Source organism: Bradysia coprophila, assembly GCF_014529535.1.
Source record: "Bradysia coprophila strain Holo2 chromosome IV unlocalized genomic scaffold, BU_Bcop_v1 contig_5, whole genome shotgun sequence".
Taxonomy (NCBI): Eukaryota; Metazoa; Arthropoda; class Insecta; order Diptera; family Sciaridae; genus Bradysia; species Bradysia coprophila.
This window is the reverse complement of record NW_023503374.1, coordinates 1,505,958-1,533,729: the sequence shown is the minus strand read 5'-3', so window position 1 is coordinate 1,533,729 and position 27,772 is coordinate 1,505,958. Positions and strand designations below refer to the sequence as shown.

The window sequence follows — 27,772 nt, the reverse complement described above, 5'->3', positions numbered from 1 at the left end:
ACCGCAAATCGCCTCACAGCTTCACTCAGGCCATTATGAAACCGGGCAAGATGTGCTCTCAGTGTTGACACAACAAGATAGTGATCGGAGTCGACGTTTGCTCTCCAACATGATTTGACGTCTGTGAGGTGTCGCCCGCTAATCAGAAGGTGGTCGATCTGATTTGCTGGCAAATTGTCGTTGGGGTGTTTCCAGGTAGCCAGGTGCCTGTTTTTATGTTGGTGGAAAGTACTTTTCACAATCAGGTTCCTTTCAGCAGCGAAGAAAATCATTCGCTGGCCGTTCTCATTTGTAATGTTGTGCAGGCTGTACTTTCCGATTGTTGGTCTGAACACTTCCTCTTTGCCTACTTTGGCGTTGAAATCTCCAATCACGATTTTAATATCGTGTGCCGGTAGTTCATCGTAGACTCTTGCAAACGCTTCATAATAATCGTCCTTGACTTCTTCCGCCGATTCATTATGAGGTGCGTGTACGTTTATCATGGAGTAGTTCTTAAAACGGCCTTTCAGACGTAACACGCATAATCGCTCGCTGACCTTTCGGAAGTCCAGAACCAGGTGTTCCTTCTTCGTGGCTACCAGGAAGGCAGTACCTAGTACATGGTCACGACTGTTGCTGCTATGAAATGTTGTGTAGCCATTGAAGCGGGAAATTTGTGCATTTTGGTTGTAACCGCTCTCTTGGATAGCTGCAACGTCGATTTTGGCCTTCTTGAGTTCATTTGTCAGTTTCATTAATCCTCCCGGTCTGTAAGTCTGACATCTTACATTCCAGGATCCAATTCTCATGTCCTTTAAACGTTTCCGGGTCGTTGCCGAAAGCCTCGAGCAATCCGAATGAGGCCGTGCTCCGCTTTCGCTTTTTTCTCTCTCTTTCGTTGCAATCAGATGGAAATTTTATACAGGTATAAAATTGTGAAACTTGTAAAAAACGAATGTTATAAAAGCAATGCTAAATAAATGTATTCATTCATTCATTGAATCTCTTTGTTCGTGGTCGCATTAATGAAAAGAACCTCGCATTTTGATGGATTTAAAGAAAGGCCAGATTTCACGAAAATCCAAAACTTTGTCTATGTCTTCCATTACGCTTTCGAAGTTGTCTCCTATTGTACCATCATCAAGGTACCAAGCGTTTAAGTCCGATTATTCTCAACATATTGTCGAAATTACATTTTCAAATAAATTAGCTTGTTTTAGTTAAGATTATTCTTTAAAAATTTGCTTAGGATCCATTTTACAAAATAGAACAACAAATGCAGTTAACGCCATCGATGGATGACGGTTTTTCGACGTGATTTTTAATTGCAATAGTGGACAATTTTATGCTACTTCAATGCTTGGAACCTAAATTCGACCCTATCTCAAAAGACCATAGCGTGAATTTTTGTTTTGTTTTGTCTTTATATTCAAATTTTGCCTCTTTGAACCATTCACTCCGTAATGGAACTGCCTTCTGTCAATTTTCTAATCTTTTTTTGACATACAATTTTAACCTCTCCAAATCTCTCAAACGTTGAATTTATTTTCCATTAACTTCAATATAGTTTCGCTCTTTTTTTTTAATGCGATGTACTTAGTCGATTCACGTGAGTTTCTTTTTAATTATTACGGAATGCCGGTTTACCTGTGTAGTTGGTGGAGCGCACACACACCTCGGTTATTTATTTTCGTATCAGTACTTTGTGTTCTCTTCCATATATCGGAGTAAATCCTATTATACAATGATTGTTGCATGGATAGTAAGTCACAAGAAGTCATCATACAATGACCACTTGTGCGAGGCAGATGTGGTGAAGGAGGATCATTGCTACGTTGAGAGTGTCGTGTGTGTAACAACAAGTGTATGTAAAAGGAAAACTTAAGCTCTGGAAAAGTTTGTCGAAATGTAAACAAAGTTATACGGTGTCGTGTTCGGCATGTGTCTGTGTATCGGTCGGTGATATTTATACAGTTTATTATAACAAAATTAATGAAATTTTTATGTCTTCTAATGTTTGTTGTTATCGCGTAAAAATTGTTCGGGTTGTCTTTGGATTATTTCGTTTGAAATTCTGTCGGTTGATGATGGTAAACCCACTTTCACTTGCGGAAGATGACGAAAATTACATCGAAAGTGTGACATTCACTAATTGAATTTAAATTTTATTTAAATGTGTTACATACTCTTCTAAAACAAAAGCCATACAAATGGTCAGTATGAATTGGAAATCACTAAGTTTTAGCTGGTAACATATTGCCACCACACAATATTACGAAACAAGAAAAGAGAGGAAACAATATTTTCGGAAAATTTTCTTTTTGTTTTCTAAATCAAAAAAAAAAATTAAAAATGATGATGGCCGGTGATTTGGGTGAACGGCCTAGTATGCCAACAGATCCAATATCTGTGATAAGTGCATCGAATGCAGGTCAAAGCAATGGCAATCCGGAGGGAGAAATCTCGACGATGGACGCTTTATTATTAGGTCGAACAAGGGTGAGTAATAAAAAGATCATTATAAACACACTCTCTTGACGCTAAATTCTAAATTCTAAAATTATGTGCATTATCACTGGATGTGAAAGTTGTCCTTCAGTACACACCAAATCATGCAAATATAATTGTATAATTGACCTACGTGAGAAAATACGTCTTACGACTTCCAAAAATTTGTTTTCAATCGACGAGGTATTAAATTCATGAGGTCAAGTTGGTAGATGGGCGATATCGTCCCTATGACCTGGAAGTAATTCCCAAAAAGAATTTTTTCTGGTTTTCTGATCAGTCAAAAACACTCAAAAGAGTAAAAGTGACGCAAGTCCCTGTGCATACTTCCAAAACAACTGATATCGCTGGAGGTGACGCATTCTCCGCTTGTACGCAAAAACTGTAACAGCAAAAATTTGACCAAAGAAATTCTAGAAACAAAATTTTACCAAAAAAAATTTTGCGTCACAAAGTGGCAGATGATTCGGACGTATTAGGACGTATTCTTGCCTATTTTAAAAAAATTCTTAAAAGTACTTTCCTCAACATCTGCCACTTGTGACGCAAAATTTTTTATAAAAGAGGAATTGTTCAATGAAATTCTATATTTTGTTAAACAGTGCTGAATTTTCCTTAAATTACACTCTCCTCAATCCACTTTCATTTTTCCGCAAAGGCATTATGCCTGTTTTATTTGAATAAATACAATGGGTAATATGATCCGAAAAGTGTATAGGTTACAACAATGGAATTGGACTTAAAGGTCGTGTGACTCAAAGCAAACAAATGTATAACATTCAAAATAGATTTGTTAGGAAAACCAATTTACATTATTATGCTGTATCGACTGGTTATTTCGAATAGATTCAAATTATGATAGTGAGGAGGAAGAACAACAGAAAAACTTTGAACCAGGCGGGTAAGGGCATTTGCCTATGACGAATAACACGCCAAAGTGGAAACGAAAATTCTCGTTGACATTTCAAAAAAACTATGCAAATTGTGACACATCTATACACAAATGTTGTTGTTTATGTTTACACTTTTCTATTGTTCTTCTATGATATTTCGACAAGTACTTTTTTTAGTACGTGTGAACGGACAACAAATTTATTATTTTCTGCCAACTAATTGTAAATTGGTCCAACTTAAAATCAAGTCACATTTTTAGGACCTTTAAATCAGTCAAAAACACTCAATGAGTAAAAGTGACGCAGGTCCCTGGGCATACTTCAAAAACAACTGATATAGCTGTAATTGCTGTCAAATTTTCGAATTTTCGAACTTCGGTAATTTTTTGAATTACGATAAATTTTTGAATTTTGTCAAATGGAAGCTGGAAGGTTCTGATCAAAATGAAAGTTATATAGTTTTGTAAGAAAAATATTTCATTGAAACTGCACAATATAATTGTCTATTGTCTACGACGAAATTCTGAAAAAACACAACTTACAAACGAACTGATATCGCCTAAAACCACTTACAATGGAAGTGTGACGCAAGTCCTGTTATCCACTCACAAAAGAACTGAAATCGGTGTAGGTGACGCTTACAGATTCGACACGCAAAAAGATATGCGTCACAAATGGCAGATGATGAGGAAAGTACGCGAAAGTTTCATCAATAAAAATTTTAGAAAGAAAATTATAACTAAAAAAAATTTCGTTAACAAGTGGCAGATGTTGAGGAAGGAAAATTCTTAAAATTGTGAAATATATTGCTTTAAAGAATGGAATTCAAACGGAAGAAAGATGATTCTACTTTTTGACGCAAATTTTTTTGTCATAATTTTCTTTCTAAACTTTTTCGGGTAAAATTTCTGTTGATTAAACTTTCGCGTCCTTTCCTCATCAGCTGCCATTTATGACGCATATCTTTTTGCGTGTCGAATCTGTAAGCGTCACATACACCGATATAGAGATGAGCGGGCATACCTAATTTTTTTGCCCGCGGCGCCCGTTACCCGTAAATTTCAATTTTAGAGCCCGTGCCAGTGCCCGCAGATTTTCGATAAGCCCGTGCCCGTGCCCATTAATTTCGTAAGCCCATTTCAATACATGCTAGAAATTATCATATTAACTTTTATTTTCTCACATTAAATTTGATCTAAAATTTTCTGAAAACATGAACCGGGCTTTTAACGGGCATCGGTTAGGCGCCCGTTATCAAATTATTAAGGAAATGCCCGTGCCCGCGGGTTCGGGCTCGGGCCCCCTGCAGCCCGACATTTCGGGCAACCCGCTCATCTCTACACCGATATCAGGTCTCTTGTAACTGGATAACAGGACTTGCGTCACACTTCCACTGTGGTTTTGGGCGATACTATAATACATACTTATGTGGTAATTTGTTGCTAACGCTCAAATTTCAAGCAAAGAACTTAATCATCTATTAATTTCTTTCATAAAATTTTTCTGTGAATTTGATGATTGTATTGTCTTTAACCATTTTTCTTTTACTATACCTAAAGGATTCGACCGCATCTTTGGTGGCAAGGAAATTGTTTTATCCGATCTCAATCTTTTATTTTTACATTTATCGTGATGGTAATAAACGATAAACGTGGTACTTACTTATCTCCAAATTGTATCTTTAAGATTTACGTACTTTGGGCTTGATATTATCAAATTTGTTAACTATTTCCGGTTGAATATAAACATAAAATTCTCTCTCTTTTTATACTTATTTATATTACTTATTAAGTGTATGATACTTGCCGAGCTATTTCTCGTTCATGCTGCTATATATTCTAGATGGAATGAATATAATGGTCTTCCCGTTTTAATATTTTGAAAAATAAACTGCGGATTTATGACGTTATGAGGACACATTTTGAGCATTTCCTTTTGAACAAAAAAATATATCTTTCCAGATTGTGACTTTGATATATTTGGAATATAAATTTCAATATTTGTGATTTATTATGACAATGAAAGAAGGGTTGATGTAAAAAGTAAATTTTCAGTTTTTACCATGTCTATCTGAGTACTTAAAAGTATTTCGTGTAGTAAAGTGTGAGAGAACACCCAATATACCTCCTGCTACATCAGAAACATTATATTGATACTTGTTGCAACCAGAACCACTTTGTTCGAACCAAAACTCTCGATGTCACACGAACCAAAAGTGGAGATTTCTGAGCACAGTTCGATTAGTCTTTATTTCACTATTCGTACTTTGTGCGAGCAGTCTTGATTTGACTATTCGCATAAAGTGTCATTGGTCTCTATTTCACTAATCGCACTTCTCTACTAGAATGAAAAGCTTTTGATGACGTAATAAATCATTAAAAAGTAACCGGTAATGTTTCGTATTATGTTTTGACATAATCACCCTCTTCAACAAACGTTGTGTAAAAGGACGCATTACTGTCTCTACAAAGTGCTCGGAGAAGTGAGACATGCTTCCTTTTACAAAGTCTTTGTCTTTGTCTCAGAAGAGAGTGATGCTTTCTTTTACAAAATGTTTGTAGAAAAGGGTCATTTCACCGTTTACAAAGTGTTTGTAGAAGACCGTGATGTTTCGCTTTACAAAATGTTAAAACATAATACGAAAAGTTACCGGTAGCATTTTAATGATTTAAATCAATGCTACCTCCATTAATTACGTCATAACAAGCTTCTCAGTCTAGTAAAAAGGTGAGAATAGTGAAATAAAGCAATAACGTCAACAAAAGATATGGTCGAATGTCAAACTTTGTATGGAGCGGAGGACATAGCGATTTCATATAAAGAAACTCACCTCTCATGAGAGGTGAGTTTGTTTATATGATATCGCTATGTCCTCCGGTTTGTGTGAATAGACCATAACTGGTCTATACTTTAATTGAAATAAAGACGCTCTAAGTTCCATTAGTCTTTATGTCTTTATTTGCACTTTGTGCGATTAGTCAAATAAAGATTAATCGCAATCTGTGTGGATAGTCTTTTTGAACATGAACTTTACGTATAGTAGACCATTTGCTCATGTAAAATAAGCGTTGGTTTACATTGCTTAAAGCACAGTAGACGTTCTTCCAAATTTTTATTTTGACAAGTGGGAATACAGTCATCCCTTTCGGATCGGGCTATACTCGTCAGTATGAAAATTTTCTCCTGAATTATTAACGAATACAAAAAATTCAGGATAACAAAATCATTTTTTTGTAAATTACTGAAAAGGGTTAAACTAATGTTTTCTGGACGGATGTGATTTGAATACAAATTGGCTTAGTTAGCCATACCACAGCCAGAATATTCGAAATAAATGCGACTGTACATAGTTTCTCCGCTTACGTTATTTGCGAAACAAAAAAAATACCAACGAAAACCAGACGATACTTTCGAATGCTTACAAGCGAACGAGAACAAAAAATATGTGAAGGCATGTTCGATGTTCTGTTCATAAAAATGCCGTATAACATTAACAACCCTTATCTCATTCAATTTTCATCCATAATATTTAACGATGTGTTGTTAAAAAAAGAGGAGAAGAAATCCTGTGTGAAAGTATTAAAATTCACATAAAATTAAACGAAAAACTTTCACTCAGCATTTGCAACATCTTATGTTATGGTATGTGACAAAAGAATGAGTATTGCCGTTAAAAAGGACATACGCGCCAGAGCTTCGTGTCGTCTATTTATTGTTTTTGTATTTATAATGAAAAGCAGACCTGAATGTGTGTTGCGCAATCGTTCACCGCGCATAATGTGCTATACATGTAAAATGTTGAGCTCTCATTTGTTGAGCTGTTATCGTTACTTTCCCAACAAAAAATCATTTGTATATTCTGCAAAAGGAACGAGGTCCTTTTTGCAAAGAAAATTTTATCATCTCAGTAGAGAGGAAGCATTGGCAATGACAACCCACGGTATGGGCTAATATTTGGCGTCGGTTATCGTTATTTATGCAAAGAAAAATAAATGTTTAAGAGTGTACATTGGTAATCACTGGTTTATCTGTAACAAGTAAAATAATGTGCGGTGGGGTTTTTTGTCTTAAACTTTTCATTAAAAAATGAACTTATGAATTTACGAACATTCTCTAATTGATTCAATGAATTTGTGATACTGCGGCCGTAGTTAGATCTAAAATAAAAATGTTAACATAAAATGGAACAAATCCGTAATCCGCAGCCTCATCTCAGCGCAAAACGTACACAGCAAAACATTGGAACTAAGATCGAATAAAATATTCGGAAGCATATAGCCGTATAGCCGTTCGTTATATATATCCTTGTCCATAGTTAGTACAGTTATATTAAACAAATTCCGTGGGATTATCCAAGAATGGTTTCGTAGTTTTCATTAAAAATTCGGTGAATAAAGAGAAGAAAGAACAAGAGTTTTTTTTGCCGCGCGCGCGATACAAATAAAACTGAATTATCGCACAAAAATATATTTGGCTCAGCATCAAGTTTGTTTTGGGAACAAAATTAAAGACTCTTTTCACAATATTATTAAATGATGGTGTGGTTGCCGTATGAAACTATATAATTGCTTGTTCATTCAGAGAGCTGTGTGCTGTTAAATTAAACATTTTGTTTTGTCTGTTTTCTGGGAAATTAAAGCTAAAACACCAAAAGAATAAAATTTAAAAAATTCATTTTATACCAAATGCTACAAGTTAATTCGCACCTGCGTAGCTAATATATATATTAAAAAAATGTTAAAGCCAAACGTTTATTATTACAATCTTATGGGCTAAACACTTTGATTTGATGGTTTGGTTGTTTTCATTTCGGGAATCTTTCGAAAGTAGTTCATTAATCGAATAATTAAATAAATAAAAAAATATTTTATTTTCGCACTTTTTGTAAATTCAAATTAAACGTTTCATCTATACCTATAATCTAAATGTTTGTGGTTTCAATCTGTGTGTATTTATATATTTGTATACTTAACAACATTATAATACACTACAAGTAATTTTCTCATAAATTTTGTGCTTAAAAAACGAAAATTAAAAAAAAAATCGAGATTTACATTGGGAAAAAAGGTTCACCAAAATAATCGTAACATTTCATCGATATAAAGCGTATGTGACTAGTCTAGTTCCTATCATATATACATTCCAAAAACATTGACAAAATTTAACCAGTCAACTCATTCTGAGCCTGAAAATTTGATAAACATTCCATGTGCAGACATAACTGTGATTTCTTGTGCGATTTTCCAATCACATTGACATTCCAAACTTCTAACATCTATCGATAGCGGCTTAGAGAGTCGATAAAAACAAACACACAGAACGCAAAACGTTTTAACCCTAATCAAGATGAATTCAGTTCAAAGTACGGGTCATGCTGGCGGTGGTGGAATGGGTAAAAAGGATTCACAAATTGAGGTGAGTTAATGAGGTTGAACACTGACAAATGTTATATGAGAGGGAACGAAAGTACCGTGGGTTTGTTTCCCTGTTTATTTTGTGGATGGATATCCAATCTAAATTACCGAGATGATTAGTCGGAATGATGAGATTTAACTGAATGTGTGGAAAAAAACGCCACAACGTGACTATTCGTTTCTCTCCACTCCCCCCATTTCGGTGAGATAACTATTCGTCATTGTAGAGGAAAGTGTACGAAAAACTGTTGGAATAGCAATGGGAAATATAACTTTTTTGTTAGATTAATTTTTGGGGATGGGATGGGCGAACAAAAACATAATTCGGAATGAGATATCATTCTCTTTTTTTGTGGTGCGATTATTCCCATTTATATTTATGCGGCTCTGTCATTATGAGTCCACATGTTGCAGTACTAATATTTATGGAGATATGTGGTTATCACAGTCGATCAGACTGTTTCGTTTAAGAATAGATAAGCGATGAACTCTGACTAATATGTTTTATCATATAATCATTATGGCATATTGTTAAAATACTGATGAAGCTAAAGAAGTACCAGATTCAGTTTGATTTAACGACATAAATATTGAACACTAGTAGATTATTGACATTGGAGGGAAAGGCATTGAGACTTGTCCAGATTTGCCTCATATGTCAATACGCTATTTTATTGCATAAGCGAAAAAGAGAAATCAGACGCAGAGTAATCATAAATTTTGGAAACGCGTGAACATTTTTGACGCATGAAAATATTTTTTGTAACGTTTTACGCGCGAAAATATATTTCTGAAAAATGTATTTTTGATGAGTGAAAATACTTTTTGACGCTTGGAAACGGTTTTTGAAGGAAATTTATTTATTACTGATGAAATCAGTTATTTACGCATCTGCTGTGGACGGTATATTTTAGACAATTTCGCGGGTTGTAGCTCGAACGAAGTGAGGGCGACAAGCGAAAGTGCCAAAAATAAACCATTCACAACAGATGCGTCTACAACTTTTCATGCTGAGGGCCTAAATTACGAGAAAAATTTCGTAATTTATGCCCAAGGAATGAAAATATTTTTGATAGAAAATATTTTTCTATCAAAAATATTTTCATTCCTTGGGCATAAATTACGAAATTTTTCTCGTAATTTAGGCCCTCTTAAGAGTGATATCGCCAAATCTTCAGGTGATTGGGGAACAAGCGGTCTCCGATTTTAGTGAGTAATAGCTCGTTGGATTCGTCTTTCAATTTTAGGAAACGCTTTCACTTCTGGCTTCATTTATATGTGGAACGATAGTGGGTGAGACCAGCTACAACACCCCATACTCAGTTCCGTGTAACATCGAAGCTGCAGAGAAGGCGGACTCTCCGAACATTCACTATATTTTCAGTCATAACTCTCGTGGATCTACTAGCACCAAGCGGTTCGTATACTGTACCTGTAGGTCTTTCCAAGGCCGACATTCGTACAACATTACACTAATTTAAAATAATTTTTTCTTGAGTGATTGTCGAAAAACAGTTTTTGTGTTTGGAGACTGAAATTCGACGTATTTCGACACGCATTCTACGATCGAAAAGTTCAATTTTTCTGTACTTCTCAGATAGAGGTATTTGCGGCCAAGAAAGTACTTTTGTGCCACCGAGAATTGAAATACGACTCTTTTCAGCACTCATTTTAGTGTTGTAAAGTGACTTATTTCCGCACCAATTTGATGTGATATTACAACACTCAAAGCAGTGTTGAAATGGAATTTGTATGAGTTGTTACAGCATTCGTTTGAGAAAATGCAAAGCAAAGTGATCGATCAAATTTGAAGAGTGATTGTTTACAATGAAAATTATGATTTTTTGTGTTCTTGTACTCTTGTGCTCTTACACGTATTGTAATGAGATTTTTTCAGCACACGACCAAATTTTCTTGGGTCTAGTGCTGAAAAAATCAACATTACAATACTTGTAACACAACATACTATCTCAGACGCTCTCTCCGGCAGAAAATGGATTTTCATATATATTTTTCCGGCCGCGATCAAGTGTGCATGCTTTGTTGTAGAGTGATTTCTATGTTAATGGTGCTGTGGTTTCGTCTCAGTTTTCATGCACAAAAATCGTCGTTTGTGATTCGTGATGAAACTAGTAACAAAATGTACTATTTCGGTACCGTCTGACATGTCCCACAATTTAAAAAATCACCTGAAGATTTGGCGATATCACCATTAAGTATTTTTAAATTATAATAGTCTCGGTTGAAGTCCTAGCTCGAATATCTAAAATATTATCGATAAACTGACTAATATTGACAGTAGGTCGATGTGTGTCAACTGATGATTGTAATATATTATAATCCGCAAGCGAATTTCTGTTCCATTGGAAACGGAAACCATTACTTATCTTACACAAAACTCTTTTTTTGCACATCGACGATATCTATATGTAAATGGCACATATTTTATGCATAACTCTCTTGACATTATTTCGCTATCACTGAAAATTAAATCACGTTCTGTTGGTATAAAAAAAAAGAAATTTATTCCAGCAGCTCCCTTTATGCGAAAAACGCGAGAAGAAAATCCGAAACAATGACACTTAATTATCAGTTTTATAACAAGAAGTAATATTTGCAGTACGGTTCACTATAACTAAAACATGGAGGAAATATATCTTGACTTGACCTATGCACCTATGAAATGACGTAACACTTAACGGCAGTTCTTTCAGTTGAAACCATAAATTTCTTAAATGCTCACTTCAGCAATGAATCGATATATTGTACATTTACTGGGTAAATGAATCTCTCGAGCACAAATGTTGTATTTAGAGCTGCGGATATAAAACAAGTCGGCACAAACTTGTGAATGTGGTTTATGTCCTTTTTTATTTTGTGTTTTTATAATTTCTGTTTCATTTTCATTTTCACAGAAAACACAAAATGACATCGATCGTAGCCGAACTCAAAGTAGATTTGGGTCACTCAAAAATTAATTTTCTAAAGCTCGTAAAATAAAACTAAATTGAAATAATCTCTGAGCTTTCGGATTAAAGGAAAGTTTCATTTGAAAAATGTAATCGCTGGAAATTTCCAGTTGAAACAAGTTGACGTATTCGGATTTGTTTATGGAAATAGATTTTATTTAAAATGAATTGCTTTTGCGTTTGAATGTGGAAGAAAGCAAGATAAATTCAACAAGGGAAAATTGATTGTATTTCGATGGTATGTACAGTGAGATTCGAATTGTTTTTGTTTTTGTTTTGGGAGTGGTTGAGGTTTGTAAATGATTCCGCACAAAATTTGTTTAACGAATATGAAAATCTAGATTTTCATTTGTTGAACGAAACTCCTGTGGAATCGATTCCATACCACAACAGCTCCCAAATAAGAAAAAAATGTCGACTTTTCTCTCCCTGACATCAACTACATTGAATACGTTGAAAATGTGACTTCTTTATTTTGCCCACTGTTTACAACTAAAGAACTGTGGCAAACTCAGTATTGAATAGCATAAGTGGATTTAGGCCGTAAGAAAAACGTGCCGTTGAAGATATAATTTCAGAAACTAAAGAAAAACTAGGCCGCAAACGAATATATAACAAAGAAATAGAGGAACATTTTTGCCAAAAATTTGGTTTTGATTGGGAACAGTTTTACGTTTTAAGTTACCGGAAAGAAAACATTATTTCCGTGCCTGGCCACACTGGACGTTGCCTCTCAAAAAAAAACCTCAACATATGGATCAAATATACCCGAACAAACATTGATAACATAATCACTTTGCTTTCGATTTAATGACATTAAACACGAACCTTGCTAATACGATAATTATACTCGTCAGCTACTGACACTAACCACAATAAATTTTCTCCAACAGTAATCGTAGTTGAAGGGTGCAATTAAAACAATCAAAATAATTTCTTTTCTCTATCGATTTGCTTCACTGAAGAGTAATAAAGATAACGAATCACTGGCTGATGGCTCATATTGCAGTAAAATGTTAATGGTAGTAGCGGGAAGCTTCACGCAAATCCATTTAATTCAATTATAACTACGAGTCCTCCAATAAATTCGATTGTGTGTGTGCTGTGCTACCAAAAATACTCGTTTTCTCGGAATGTCGTAAAAAATTACAGACAACTCAATTACTAGAAACATTACTAGCAAGTCGACTCAGCATTCTTTTTTTTTCAAGAGGTCTTTGCTGTGTGATGTGTGAAACCTCAAATGTAATAGAATCTTGTACAAATCTAGTATATTTCTAGTAACATTTCGTTATGCAGACAAGGAGAAATGGAGTTACAATTACAATCCAATTCTTCTTATGCATTCCACATATAGTACCAATGTTACGTCACTTACGTATGCTTAATATATGTATATCCCATGTGGATTCGTTGAAAATGTGGTCCGTTTATTTTCTCGCACTGTACAACTGCTAATGCCAGAGATCTATTTTTTTATGTGAACCAACATCACTGCTATGACATTTCGTGGAATTTTACCACAGGGAAATTACTTCACCAGAAAATAGATCGCAAGAAGAACTGAAAAAAATTGTGTCACTTCAACAAGCCAACGAAGTTTTCTTGATGTTCAGCTGGTCCTCTCATACAAACAAAACTACATATACGTATTTATACAGGACATATGCGTGAGTGGTAAAACCGAATAAATACGAATAAGTAGTTTCGATTGTGTGAGTGGACCAGCTGAAAATCAGCTGAAGCAAATTCAACGTAAAAATTAGTTGTACTTAACTGCTAACATTCTACCGCTATTACCCCAGTTTCATTGCCATTTAACGTCCAGCGTCCGCTCATTACTGTCAAGAATAAACGAAAACGATTTTGTAATCCGATTCCAAATGCAAAGTCAAAGACTTATAGCTCCGATTTCTTAGTAACCCGGTCGCCTAGCATGGAGCAAAGCACTACGAGCCCTAAGGGCTCAATGAGTAGTTCTCCATCGACGAAAGAGATGCAATCGAGTAATTATTACATCAAGTCCGACGGTGTGAACAAATCGAGTCCGTCAACTATGGACAATTTATGTGTCGTTGCTCGAAGTAAGACGCAGCATGGGGCCGGAAATTTGGATCTAACTCAAACTCAACTTCGTACTCCTCCTAACACTTCTAGTTCCCCAACTAAAGTACTAAATGAATTTGACGTTACCACACATCCGTGCTTCAGGCTCGAGAGTCCTGTAGTTCAAGGAAATTCAATTTACTCAGCAGGTGATGTCACAGCGTCCGAGACACGTAAGTCTGCTTACGTATCCAATTTTTCTACGTCTGTTACCGAAGAGCATATTGTGAATTACTTGTTGCGTGAGAAAGTGATTTCGAAGGCTGAAGACGTGTCTTGCAAGATGTTGGTCCCACCTTTCGTAGATATGGACAGCATCAGCTTTGTATCGTTTAAGATTACTGTGAACTCTGCAATGTTTGGCTCTATAGTTAACAGTAAGCTGTGGCCTGAAGGTATTACTGCTCGTGAATTTCTGAAACGTTGATTAAACTAAACTAAGAGTTTCGCTTTTTGATTTTAATTCCGACCTTTTTTTTAAGATTGTTATTTTCTGTTTGTTCTTAATTTATTATTAATACGCTGAACCGATGGTTCTTACTCTGATCAGAAACTGATTAGTCAGATCGAGTCTCACGACTTTGATACACGAATTCCAGGTCTAGCCGACTTGTGCAAATATCTGCTAGTCTAGTCGACTGGCTTTTGCTAATCATTTTTTTTTTCAGGTGGATCATTATTGCATCGATTCAGCTAAACAATCCGAACTATCGAATTCCTCATCTTCCCTGCAAATTCAATGTCGCGCTTTATTGTTTCTATTTTAATTATTCAAATTGTAAATTGTGTAAATTGTAAGTAGTCAGGGGGCTTCAGCCATTGACGAAATGAAGTAAATAAATATTAAAAAAAAAAAAAAAAAACTGTATCGGTATTATTGAGTAATTTGCTTGGAAACCTTTTTTTTTCATATTGAATTTCGATATATTCACAAAAAATTACAATTGGAATTGTTAGTTTCGTGGTCGTTTACAATATCAGCCTGCTGTTACTGTTACTTAAAACTTTTACTTCCATTGTTCAACATCTCGGAAACAGGAAATTTACAATTAAAAAATTATTTCAACAAGTAAAAGATACGCATACATACTACACTATATGGATTTGTGTCCTCGGTTGAGGATATGTATAATGTAACCGAATTTCAAGCGTGCGGGTATCATGTACTCATACCAAAGTCCCCATAAATGAATCCTACCATTTCCAGTTTGAATTTAGTCACGAGATTTATTAGATTGTTTGCTATTGTAATTTGGTAAAAAACATATCGCCCGCGAAAAACAAATCGATACTGTCCCGTATAATATAGCTCTTATCTCGAAAAAGTAAAAAAAAAAACTTTTGTGTTTGTTCTATTTTAAGAAAATAGTGGCAGTTTTTTGTGAAACCAACAACAGCAATCTTTAGCTTTGAAACATACTGATCGCTGAAATTCCTTCCGTAAATAAATAATTAAAATTTGAAGTGAAAGTGATTTGAAATAGTATTTTACTATGCTGGTGCATGTAATAAGGCTATTACATGTATAGGCAATAACCTTTACATCACTAGCATAGTAAAACGTCGTACTACACACGGGAAATAAAGTGATATCTCGTATCACGATGAGTAAAAGTACCTCGGGCTGCCGCCCTCGGATACTTTTTCTCATCTGGATACGAGATATCACTTTACTTCCCTTGCATAGTAATGTACTATTACCTCCTATGTGCTGCGAAAATTCATTTTACTATGCTGGTGCATGTAATAAGGCTGTTACATGTATAGGCAATAACCTTTACATCACTCGCATAGTAAAACGTCGTACTACACACGGAAAATAAAGTTATATCTCGTATCACGATGAGTAAAAGTACCTCGGGCTGCCGCCCTCGGATACTTTTTCTCATCTGGATACGAGATATCACTTTACTTCCCTTGCATAGTAATGTACTATTTCGCAGGGGGGCCGGGGACCCAAAAGAAAAATTCACTTTCGCCACACTTAAGAGGTAAAATAACTTACCTTCGGCTCAGCATACAAACTACACACTCTTCAAAACAACGATTTTCCGCACAAGTATGTAATCTACCATTACATGCAACATACTGTACTTTTCATGTTTCAAGCACTTTTTTCGAGGCCCTCAGCATGTAATATATATTACACACTTGTCACGAAGAAGTCGAGGCTTGCCGAGACTGATAGTGACAAGTGTGTACTCTATTTTATCACATAAGCGAAAACGAGACAACAACATAGACCTGAAGTGTAATTTTTGAATTAAACTTCTAGTTAAGTAATTTTGACATCCGAACACCGCGCGTATGTGATAAAATCCATTACATAACTCCTGATAAAAAAGAAAAGTCTCGACTTCGCCTCGGATCAACAAAATTCACAACTTCTTCGTGACGTGCAATATATAATACATGTTGATTGCGGTCGAAAGTACGGTTTTCGACGCATGTTGCATGTAAAACACTTATAACTCAAAAAATATCTCATGAATTCATTGAAGTGTCCACCCCGGCTTTCTACTATCCGTTCTCCGCTAGCTTCATAAGCATCTGCCAATCTTTCAGAAGCTAGGCATCTGTTATCGACAGTGATGACAGAGAAGCGATTAGCTCCGTAACACATTGAAAGAAACGTGAAATTCGACATGTTGTCTAATTTGGAAGTTGTTGTGGGTTTTAATTGATGCCACAAGAATTGTGTTGAACAAATGAAAATCTAGATTTGGAATTTGTGAATTTTTGTTAGGCACGTGCTTGCACAAAGCAGCTCGCAACAAGAATGAAATAGGAAAATAAGAAATTTAGATTTTCATTTGTTAAATAAACCACAACAGCTACCAAAAGAGAAAACATATCAAATTTCTAGAAAAAATGAAGTAAAAGTAATCACAACGGAAAACTACAAACCAACAAAAGAAGTAACAGATTCAATGGATTGTGCCGTTTCTGAAATGTTAAAGCCCGTAAAACAATCTCTTCACTTATGCTAGTTTATTATTTCAACGTCCATGTCGATTTTTTCTAGAACAATAAGAATTCGGTATATTTCTGTGGTATGTTTATTTTCCACTTGCCATGCCATGCTATGTGTCGTCGCGTACATAAGTACTCATATTAGGCCTTTGTTTTCTTTTCGAAAGCCAGCAGCATTAAATTAGATATTTAATGCGAGTTAAGGAATTATAAATGTGTGACGAAATAAATTGAAGTGGATGAAAGCAGCTTCCTCCCAGTCTTCCTCCATCCTTTTTTTCTCTTTCTCCTTCTTGTTCTAACCGAATTAAGATAAATTTTATAATTCTTTGAGATAAGATGGCATTTTGTGTTATAAATTAAGAATAACATGACAGCAGCCATAAAGTTAAAATGAAACAATAAATCTAGTGTTTCATGGATTATGCAATTTCAAGCGATAAATAAATTCGGAACTCGTTCGCTAATTCACTGTTAAACTTGACTAACTTATAATTTGTTATTCATTTTCTAAAGACTTTATTATTCGTCGTTGTATACATTTCAATGTACCCAGTCAACATTTGTAACTTAATGCTAATTGAAATTGTTAATTGGCACGGAAAAAAGGAACTTCTGCTGCTATAACGAATTCATTGCAACACCTTAAGGAAAAAGAGGCGAAGGAAATCAAAATGCCATTAAATGACAGGTGTATGCCGTTGTAACCCCCGGTTATTTAACATAGTGGAATAGGCGGAGACATATTTAAATGATAACCAATGGAAAGGCCAGGTTAGGGCGTCATACAAGGCTGAATGTTTACATTGAAGCGCCTTAACCTGGCCTTTAAAAAAAACGAAAGTCTTGCTCGTTTTGTTTTAATTTTGTTTTATTTATGAGCTGACAAATGGAGCAATGAAACTCTAGATTTCCTATAAAATCACGATCTACAGATTGTGGGAATTGTTCTCGTCAGTCCCGCAAAAATCAGCGACGGCACTGCAAGTGAGACTGTCTTTTGAGCTTAAAATTTGAAAATTTGTTAAAAAATTGAAAATATTTTTCTTGACAGAAGACCGACATAACGACAGCATCAATCAGTGACAATACTGAGCTCAAATCCACGCTCTATTTTTTAGTTGTTGTTTGATAGTTTGTTCTGATTGCTAGAACGCGCACGGAGGCCTACGTTTGGGCCTATTGTACTAACTAATTAATTGGACCTACTGATTGAGGTGGAATCCGAACGCTCTATTATACCAGCAGATAAATGGTTTTATCTATAAATTCAGCTATATTAAATGACAGCTAATAAACAGGAGGTGGCAACGACGTACGCCTTAAAATTTGCGGAATTTTCTTTAGATCGTGTTTGGTAGAAATACCTTAGTTTGTCTGTATTGTTTGTATGAATAAAACTTTTCGGAAGAATGTCCTTTGATCATTAATGGATATGTGAAGAACATATCACTGGTGAGTATGTCTCGTTGACATTGGTAACTTTCTTGTACAATGTGGATGGTCCTAACAGGTAAATATACGCTCGTGAAACTTTTATTAACAGATTATGCGCCTCCGTCCAAAATGTTTACTTTGACGATTTGGAAGTTATGTACGGAGCCTGAGGCGTAGTACATAATCCGAATCGCCAAAATAAACATTTTGGAGAGGGGTGCATACACAATTATAATTGCCGAGAACAGATTGAGATAAACAGTTCTGAACTAGAGGGATCAATGCGAAATTATCGTCGTAGGCCGATAGAAAATAAACTTTATGTTTCAAATGTACCTCTGATGTCCTGTGAGTAACGTAGAAGAATGACTAAGCCATATTAATCTTCTACTTGCTTGATTTATAAATTGTTTTTCTTCGTAGACGAAAAGTATAGTTGTAGCTGTAAATAAGGTCAAGAGTTGAGACTATATATATATACACTATAATACTGAACGTACTGTACGGATGTAAATGTTCAAAGGTATAAACATTAAAAAAAGAGTGACTTGTAGCGGAAGACAAGACGGAAAGCAGTTTTTCTTTTATTGTTTTTGTTCATTACAGTCTCATTATTCAAACAAAGACAAAGTTTCTTTGGACGGAAGATTGTTTGTTGCGAAAAGTTTTTTTTTTATCAAAGTTTCTAAAATTAAATTCTTTCAATATCATGAATAACGACCTAGACAGAAATTGATTGTTTGTATATTTTACAAAGATTTTACAAGTTTAATGGTATTCATGACTAGAAATGGAAGTTTTTTGTGGGCAGGGTAGGGATTGTTATTCAGCTAGAGCCATTTATACAATACATTTTACAAACCGTATGACATGAGACGTTGTACCAGTTTACAGAATAACATATCTTTAGATTAGAGAACTTACCTGCCATAAGCTTAACAGCTCTTTTTTTCCAAAAAGGATTTGATCGAGATTACCGCTCAATTAGCGCGTAGAACTACCTTTAAATACCGGTGTTCATGCACTAACATTACCAAAGGTGAGGCCAGAGCCTATCTCAACCCTTACTGCACTTCCCCCGGGAGCAGTACCCCAGCGCATAAAGCGCAATTGAACCAACAGCCACCACGTTTCAGCCAAGGATAGGCTCCTCAACCGGCGCTGGGCCCGATACCGAGAGTTTCTCGGGTTCTCGGGGGGCTTCCAGCTCCCGTGGTACCGATACAGACCCTCCGGTAGGGTACGTGGTTGGTATGACCACTTCGGATAGAATCATGAACTTCCAGCTCCGATCGACTTGCATCAAATTCCGCGAGGTTGCAACGCCCCGAGGGAACATCGTGGAATGGGCCGGGACTGCTCGGTTTAGAAGCAGAACCGCCTTTTACGTCAGTAATACTGACACCAGTAGTTCCCATTTTGCGGTTGAAAACTACTAAAGAGACATCCTTGTTTTCATAGCTGAATACGGTCGTTTCGTGAAGTTTTACCCTGAAAACTACAACAGCGCCATTTTCAGCTAAAGTAAATTTGCTGACAAGTGGTTAAAAGGTCAACAAGATCCAGTGTTAGATTATTGTGCACATAAATGAAAGAGCTTTTGGTTAAACTCATTTTTCGTTTGATCTTTACAAAGGCTAGTTATTAGCCATCGCCAGTTATGAACAGTGACAGAGGGGTTCGAAGGATGTCAGTGTTTGCGTGAGAGAGACAAAACTGGGGCTCGTAACTGGCCACTTTACCCTATAAAAGTAGAAAGTAAGCTGAGTAGTTTTTATTAAATAGGTATATGTACCATTCGGCTCCAATATGACTATTTTCTTCATTCCGAAGCTACAATTCTTTGGCCGTATGCTGATAATCAAAATTGCTTAATTTGTTTTCAAATTGCGTTCAAATCAACATTCACATCTTTCCCAGAAATAGCATATTCCGCCGGCTCATTGACATTTTAGACGGTTCAATTATTATCAGCATCGAAATATGGAAATTCTTACGTGACTTTTCATTGAAGAGTATTACTGTATAATAGCTGACTTTCACAGTAGACACTGAATTCGATGCAAAATTGACTTTATTTCCCAACAATTTCTACGTTTGCCCAACAAAAATTTGCAGATTGGTGAGTCGAACTGAAAACAAATCCCAAACACAAACCAGCATTTCCTTTTATTCACCTTAATGTCTTACACGCATGCACCTCTGCTAAAGCTTTTTTCCATAAGATTTCCGTTTTCCAGCATAGGTGTCGGTGTTTGCAAGAATAAGTGAAAATTGATTAAATGTTGCACGGTGAACAGAGTAAATTGTTCTCCTATTAGTTGCGCTCAAACCGTCAATCATTTAATATCGCTTTTGCATCACACGAACACCTTTTTTTTATTAGCAAGGCGAGCCCATCAAATAGATACTTTTTGTGCGATCGAAACGGATTTTCCGCGCGGAGTCCATTGATGAATCGGAACAGCTTTAAGGAAATGACCAAAGAAAGAAACATTAATTTGAAATTGAAACGCTAAATAAAACAAATCTACTGCGAGTGTACATCGTGTAAATGTTATCACAACATACGAAGTTATTGAAAAACGCATTAAATTTCAGCCAAAATCAATTAGCTGGATCAGTTTAAGAGAGACTCGAGAAGAATGTGTATAAATAACTTTAGTGTACCGTCTTTTGAATAAATATTTGTACAAACAGATTTTTTGTATTGAACGAGTAGATCTATTATTGTTATTTTCGATTTCATTCAACCAAATAACACGAATTATCGATTTTCCTATACGAAAATTTTCTCTCAAAATTATATTTGGAAGACCGTCGTATATATATTGTGCACACAACATACACCATAGCTTTTATACGGCAGAGCAAATTATATATCCAAGGATATAACAGTGTCTATACCGACAATAAAAGCATCTGAAAAAATACATCGATTCGCTTACGGAAACATACTTTATTGTGCTCTGGATAGTGAAATCAAAATTGTTGTCTACATTTTGTCACTGTAGGGGTGTCATCTTCAATGTTACAGGAATGATATGAATTGAAATAAGTTTTTAAAGAACGAAGTTTTGTAGTAAACGTGGATGTGTAGTGGCCAAAAAAAGGTGTGCGTACCAATATAGTAGTTTGTTCGTTATGTTGATGAGATAGTCATCGTCATAAATGTTGTAATATGGTTATACAAAAAGTGTGATTCTTATAGTTCTGTTGTTTACAAACAAATAATTGTTTTCTATTCGTCCATGTGTAGCTCATGAAATATAAATCGATTTGATATTTTCATAAACATCTGATTGGAAGAGGACATTTAAAAGTTACACGATCCAAAAAATAAATAAATGGTTAACAAGACGCATCTATTTATACAATTTAAACGGAACTATTCCTTAGCGGACTGTTAGACGAGTGGTTTTTATAGCATTTTTATCATTATAATTAACCGAAAATAATCAGTTAACGATATATATTACAAATAAAGTAACTTGTGTGTGTTATCAAATTGTTAACTAACTGTGGTAGTTGAGTGTTTTAAACTACTGTTAGCGAGAGAGAGTTCATAGTCATTTCCCATTAAAAATGTCGCAAATCAGAAGAATTAAGGATATGCGACTTGCCAAAAAAGAGACGGCTGTTGTTACGTCACCAATCAAAAAAGTTACATTGGTCGATAAGGAAGAGGTTGGTATATTTAAATGTGGGACACTGGGTCGCATAAAGCACATCACTTCTTAAGATGCATAATTTACTGTGTCAATTCCATATACTTCATCTTCGAGTGTTATGCATTGTATGGTTGTTCATACGTTTCATAGAAATATTTCTTCTCAACAAGAAATTCAGTTTGAAGTTTCCATTCGAAATAGACGGCTAGAATGTGAGCATATGTTACTGCCATATGCCATACTCTTTTCATAAATTTCAATACGTTTCAAGTACATCGTACATGTGTCTCATGCTGGTTTCAAACATGTCGATTTCGAGTCCCTGATTTAGTGGAAATCTTTTGTGACTGTCCAGATAGATGTCAGATCAGCTAAAATAGGTTCGCCTGACCGTGAACACTCAAATATGAGTAAAACCGATTTTTTTTTCTACGTATGGTAATAACCATCAATGAATATGGCCGATTTTTCCAATAAATGTAAATAACCAAACCAGATTCTTCAAAATCGGTCGATATATCCTTGACGCATTCATTATTTATGTCAAAATCATATGAAAATTAGTGCGTTTGATGCCTACTTTAAAATTACTATTTCCTCCGTGGTGACTTAGACCATACTTGGATGAAGAAAATGCTACTTTAAATTTACGAAACCATGCAACCGGAAGCTATTTTAAGCATAGATAATGAGCTAATGTACTAACTCCATCAATCAATCATGGGAAAAACAAAATATCAAAATCGTTTCACGTGATCCAAATGTTTGATCCCAGACTTGGTGTGAGTAGTTCAGTCCGTATATCGTTTTTTGTCGCTCATTTAATGAACCACTGACAGTGAATGTGTGACGCAAGTCTTTCTATTTACTTAAAACATAGCTATGCAGACCCATACGATTGTATCGACCTGTTAAACTCAGTCGAAAGACACTGCTAGACACCTATAAAGCTCTTACAGCTGCCAAAGCGACATTTAGCGAAAACCCTGAAACACGTTAGGGGAAGCCAAAACAGTTCCTTAGTCATATGGAACAAAAATGTTTAATGTTTGAGGACTTGCGTCACGGCGACTTACTAACGTAGCGATATGACATATTAGCGATTGTAATAACCCACAGTCCCTCTACACGATTGAAATGGAATCTCATTCACATAATTCATGTCTAACGTATTGATTGGATTGGATAAATAATATCGGTGAAAAATGAATTCGACAACACTTTGAAGGAGAAAAATATTTAAATTTATGACTCTACACGTTTCACACCTAAGGAAATTATAAAAAGCAGATGTAAACAACTCATTCATTTGTTTACAGAAATTTCCTTTCAAAAATTGTATTATTTTTCCATTATGGCTGAATAGATTCCCGAACCGGATTTAGCTGTTTAAACTTGAAAATAAATAAAATGCCGAAACTTGAAAATAAATAAATGCCGACGAAATTTGCCAGTGCTCGTTTTGATTTTTAGGAAACGGCTAATCATTTGCTATCGACAGCAACGACAAGAATGAACGATGAGCTTTAGAATTCTCGTATCAATGTAAATAATATTGAAGTAATAGATTTTGTATCGAACACTAGTGATAATTTACACAAATGAAGTCCCAGATTTAACAAGTTTCTCGAGATAAGTTTTGCCTTTCCGAACAGGTTAAGAATAGAACAAGAGGATATTTTGAACATAATAAGAAACCTTTTTGAAATTCAACATTAACTTCGCCTGAATTAACCGAGAATTTCTATTTTTTTTGTAGGAACTGGTGGCATCCTCACCAAGCGAACGAAATTGGAGAGGAATATTTATAGCCCTTCTAGTCATTGCAGCTGTTTTAGGATTAATTGTATTTTCGATATTTTTGTTGTCACCGGGTGAGTACATCCTCGGACTTCTTCTCACAAAATAAATAAAAATTTATTGATTGCAGAAGATGAAGGGGCGCGAGTTAGGGGAAGACGATTAACATTATCAGATGTAAACGGAAATGGGTTGCGTTGGAGGCCGTTTAATGGCACATGGATCAATGGTAAATTGAGTTTGTCTTCCTTGTTGTGATAGATGGAATGAGAATACAAAAATCATTCCTTTATGTAGACGGTGAATTGATCTTCAGGGATACATCAGGCGGTTTGTCAATTCTGGATGCAGAAGCATTGACAACGAAAGTTCTTATGACAAATTCAACATTTGTAAGCAAAATAGCAAATTAATCGCGTAAATCGTGTACCACAGCACTGCTCCTAGCATGAACACTGAATTGACAAGTGTCAAATTTGGAGGTTATACATTAAAAACAAGTCATTTATCTTTACAAAAGAAACGCACTGCCTAGCCTACTGTGATTTCGTCAGCCTCCGAATATTTCTATGTTGATGCTAGGAGAAGTGCTGTGCATGTACCCAAGATTCAAATTTGGTTTTTCTTTTTGACAGAGACAATTGAATGCTGAAAAATTCCTAGTTTCGCCGGACCTCAAGTATGTTCTCCTATTAGCCGACTGTACTCAATCCGAATCTAGGTTAGCAAACTCCAATGTCTTCAATTGAAGAATTTTTTTTAAATAAATTTTGCGTCGAAACAGGTATCAAGTATACGAAGTTCAGAACAGAAACATATTTCCACTGTCACCGAAGGATGGAAGCAACGATCCGCCATTACTTCAGCATGTTCTGTGGGCACCGAATAGTCCTGTCAAATCGTCACAAGCTCTTCCAGGATCACATGTCACCAATCCCAAAACGGGCTCGCAGGCCATTGCTTTTGTCTACGAGAACGATGTATACTACAAGCCGAAAGTGCAAAATGATTTGGTGTGCCGAATCACCACAACGGGTATTATTGGGCGAATTGATTAGCACGAGAACGATCAGTTACGGGCAAATTATTTTTTCCAGGGAAGGAAGGCGTGATATATAATGGCATTCCTGACTGGCTGTACTCGAACACACCGGAGCTTAAGAGTGATACGCTGTTATTTTCAACTGATGGATCGTACCTATCATTCTTGTCGTTCAACGACAGTCAGGTCAAAAAATATGAGTGAGTATAGTGCGGTGTGATCATTCTGCGCAGAAGTAGCCATGAAATTCTTGCAGATACACATGGCTTGGAGACAGTAACAAATATCCCAAAGTCAAATCCATTCGATATCCCAAAGAGAGGTCGATCAATCCAAACGTTACAGTCTATGTGGTTGACCTATCCGTACTGAAATTCATCAACAAAATCCAAATTAAGCCTCCGTCGAGCAGCTGCAACGATAGCTACGTTGGCAACATGATATGGTTATCGTCAACAGTTTTGTCCGTTACATTCACCAATAGAGAGCAAACCAGTGCCGTGACTGTCTTGTGTCAAGCGCCAAGTTTCAACTGTACAGAGGTAAAAAATGATCGACTTTCGACCCACGGTGACTGTGCATTTTACCTATCGTATCTCCCTGTAGATTCACAGAGAAAATGTCATCGAAAAAGGCTGGGTCCTTCCAACTGATAGAACCATCTTCGCCAAGACTGATGCATACTTCCGGAACCGAAACCATTCACATTCGACTCCAGCATCTTCACTACTTGGTAATATGAACAAGGATGGAACGGAGTTCGGTAAAAACGAATTCGAAATTGGAGGATTTATGTTGAAACGGTTGCCAGTACGCGATGGAGAACACGGCTATTACCGGCATGTAGTGTTTGTATCTATGTCCGATATGAGAACGGTACCGTTAACCATGGGTCGTTTTGAGGTAATGTGAATGCCCGACATGTATTCGTAACAGGAGACTGATCAACATTTCCTCATTTAGGTGACCGAAATCTTAGGTTTTGACGAAGTGAATGAAATTATCTACTTCATGGCTACACCGAAACTTGTACCCGGACAACGACATTTATATCAAATTAACTTAGCGATTAACGTCACAAAATCCAATCGAATGTTCATCTCATCTACACTCCCGATTTGTATGACATGCGACAATGGTGCACATACCTTCAGATTGATGTCCAACGCGAATTCGACGGTTGCAAATATATCAGCCGACTACTACGAATCACCGCTCGGTGGCCACATTCCCAACAATTGTCTGTACAACAAAATTCACTTCAGCAAAGACTTCTCCTACTACGTCCAGGAGTGCTTGGGCCCGGCCACTCCGTCGATCTATTTGGTTGACACGAATTCCAAGACGAAGATCATGGTTCTGCACAATGGCGATTTGCTTCGAAGTCGCTTGGCTCAGCTAGCTATACCGCAAATTCGCACGGTGTCGGTGGAGATTAAAGATGGTTTTCATGCCCAGGTTCGTCTATTCCTTCCACCTGGAATGAAAGAAGAGGAAGAAGTGGCGTTCCCATTGATCATCCATATGTAAGTAGTCGAAATCATTGTCAGCGTCACAGGAACATCATTCAACGAAATTACTTAAACCTCTGCAGGGACACATCACCTGGCTCTCAGCTCGTATCCGAAAGATATCAAATCGACTGGAATTGGTACCTTTGTAGTCAAAAGTCAATGATCATTGCGCAGATCGACGCTCGTGGCAGTGGTTTTCAGGGTGAACTCCTTCGGTCGCAAGTGAAAAGTGGCTTAGGCTCCGTGGAAATCGAAGATCAATTGGGTGTGTTAACGTATCTGCGGGACAATTTGAAATTCGTCGATCCGACCCGAATTTGTGCATACGGCTGGGGATACGGTGGTTATGCGGCCGCAATGACCTTGATTCAAGATTCTCAAAGGGTTCTGCAGTGTGCGCTGGCTATAAATCCTATAGTGTCATTCGAGCATCACGGTAATTACTCGTTGTACAACACAACAAAAGTTACAGCTAAACGATTCCGTCGTTTCAGTTTCCTTCTTCACCGAGCGATACATGCCACGAAACGATGATTACAAAAGAGCCCTTCAAGAGTCGGATCTGTCGATGAGAGCCGGTAATATCGATTCAAGAAACTTCTTTCTGATTCACGGCACAGCCGACACAATTGTACATGAACAACACTCTTTAATGCTGGCTAGAGCATTGATCGATCAGGGAGTTGGTTTCCGGCATCAGGTTGGTTATTGCGTCCCGTTTTTCTTGCCATTAGAAGTCAATTAATCCGTTTTTTTCCGTCGTAAGGTTTATGCTGATGAAGGCCATAATTTGTCCGGTGTACTCTATCACTTGTTCAAAACGATCGAGTGGTTCTTTGACGAGAGTTTCGGTCCGCTGGAAACTGGTGAATGGGATCCTACTGGATTTTTCTCATTCAAACAGTGAAGTGACAAGAACAAAACTAAGTTTTCCTTTTTGTATCTCCCGCCCCGGCGAAATTTAGAGATTTTTTTGGATGGTGATGAGACATTACCTCTGCTACGATCTGTTTAGTTAATTTATTAAAGAAAAGAAATTAAATATTGAGTTAAAGCGTGTCGTTTATCTCTCTGTTGTTAATTTTTAAGTTTATTGGGATTTATTGCATTTTTATTGTTAAGAACAGACTGTGTTTAATGTGATTCAGATGTTAATTTTAGGATGTACAAAATACAGACTTAAAGTTTAAACGACCTATGTAATGAATAAATATATTTTTTAAAAAAATTGGACAATTCCTTTTTAGTGGACCTTTGGCCTGGTATTCCTTCGGTGGACACGCAAACGTAAATCATCGTCAAAGTGATATCCCAACAAAAGTCTCTACGCACGGCAGAGTAAAAGTAAACCTGGCAGGAGCGGTTCATTATGGAAACGTCAAATGAGGGACCTAATCCTTTGTATGAAAATGAACTCAAATGAACACTGACATAAGTTGAAAAATTTAATTCGCAAAAAACAT

General features: G+C 36.2%; 1 protein-coding gene across 3 annotated transcripts; it reads left to right on the top strand.

The window, feature by feature from the left end:
* The first annotated feature begins 1,500 nt into the window (after positions 1-1,500).
* Positions 1,501-27,406, top strand: LOC119071508 (inactive dipeptidyl peptidase 10-like). Of its 3 annotated transcripts, XM_037176372.1 has the most exons (14): positions 2,364-2,481; positions 8,568-8,798; positions 23,713-23,827; positions 23,884-23,982; positions 24,051-24,145; positions 24,389-24,474; positions 24,538-24,788; positions 24,851-24,995; positions 25,052-25,337; positions 25,402-25,698; positions 25,759-26,321; positions 26,390-26,745; positions 26,804-27,009; positions 27,076-27,406. In XM_037176372.1, exons 2-14 carry the CDS (start codon positions 8,730-8,732, stop codon positions 27,214-27,216), a joined length of 2,709 nt encoding a protein of 902 aa, XP_037032267.1. In that variant the 5' UTR covers positions 2,364-2,481; positions 8,568-8,729; the 3' UTR covers positions 27,217-27,406. The 3 variants fall into 3 exon arrangements, with proteins under 3 accessions (XP_037032265.1, XP_037032267.1, XP_037032266.1); XM_037176370.1 differs by lacking the exon at positions 8,568-8,798 and having other exon boundaries at positions 1,501-2,481; XM_037176371.1 differs by lacking the exons at positions 2,364-2,481; positions 8,568-8,798 and adding an exon at positions 20,602-21,969.
* Positions 27,407-27,772: the final 366 nt, after the last annotated feature.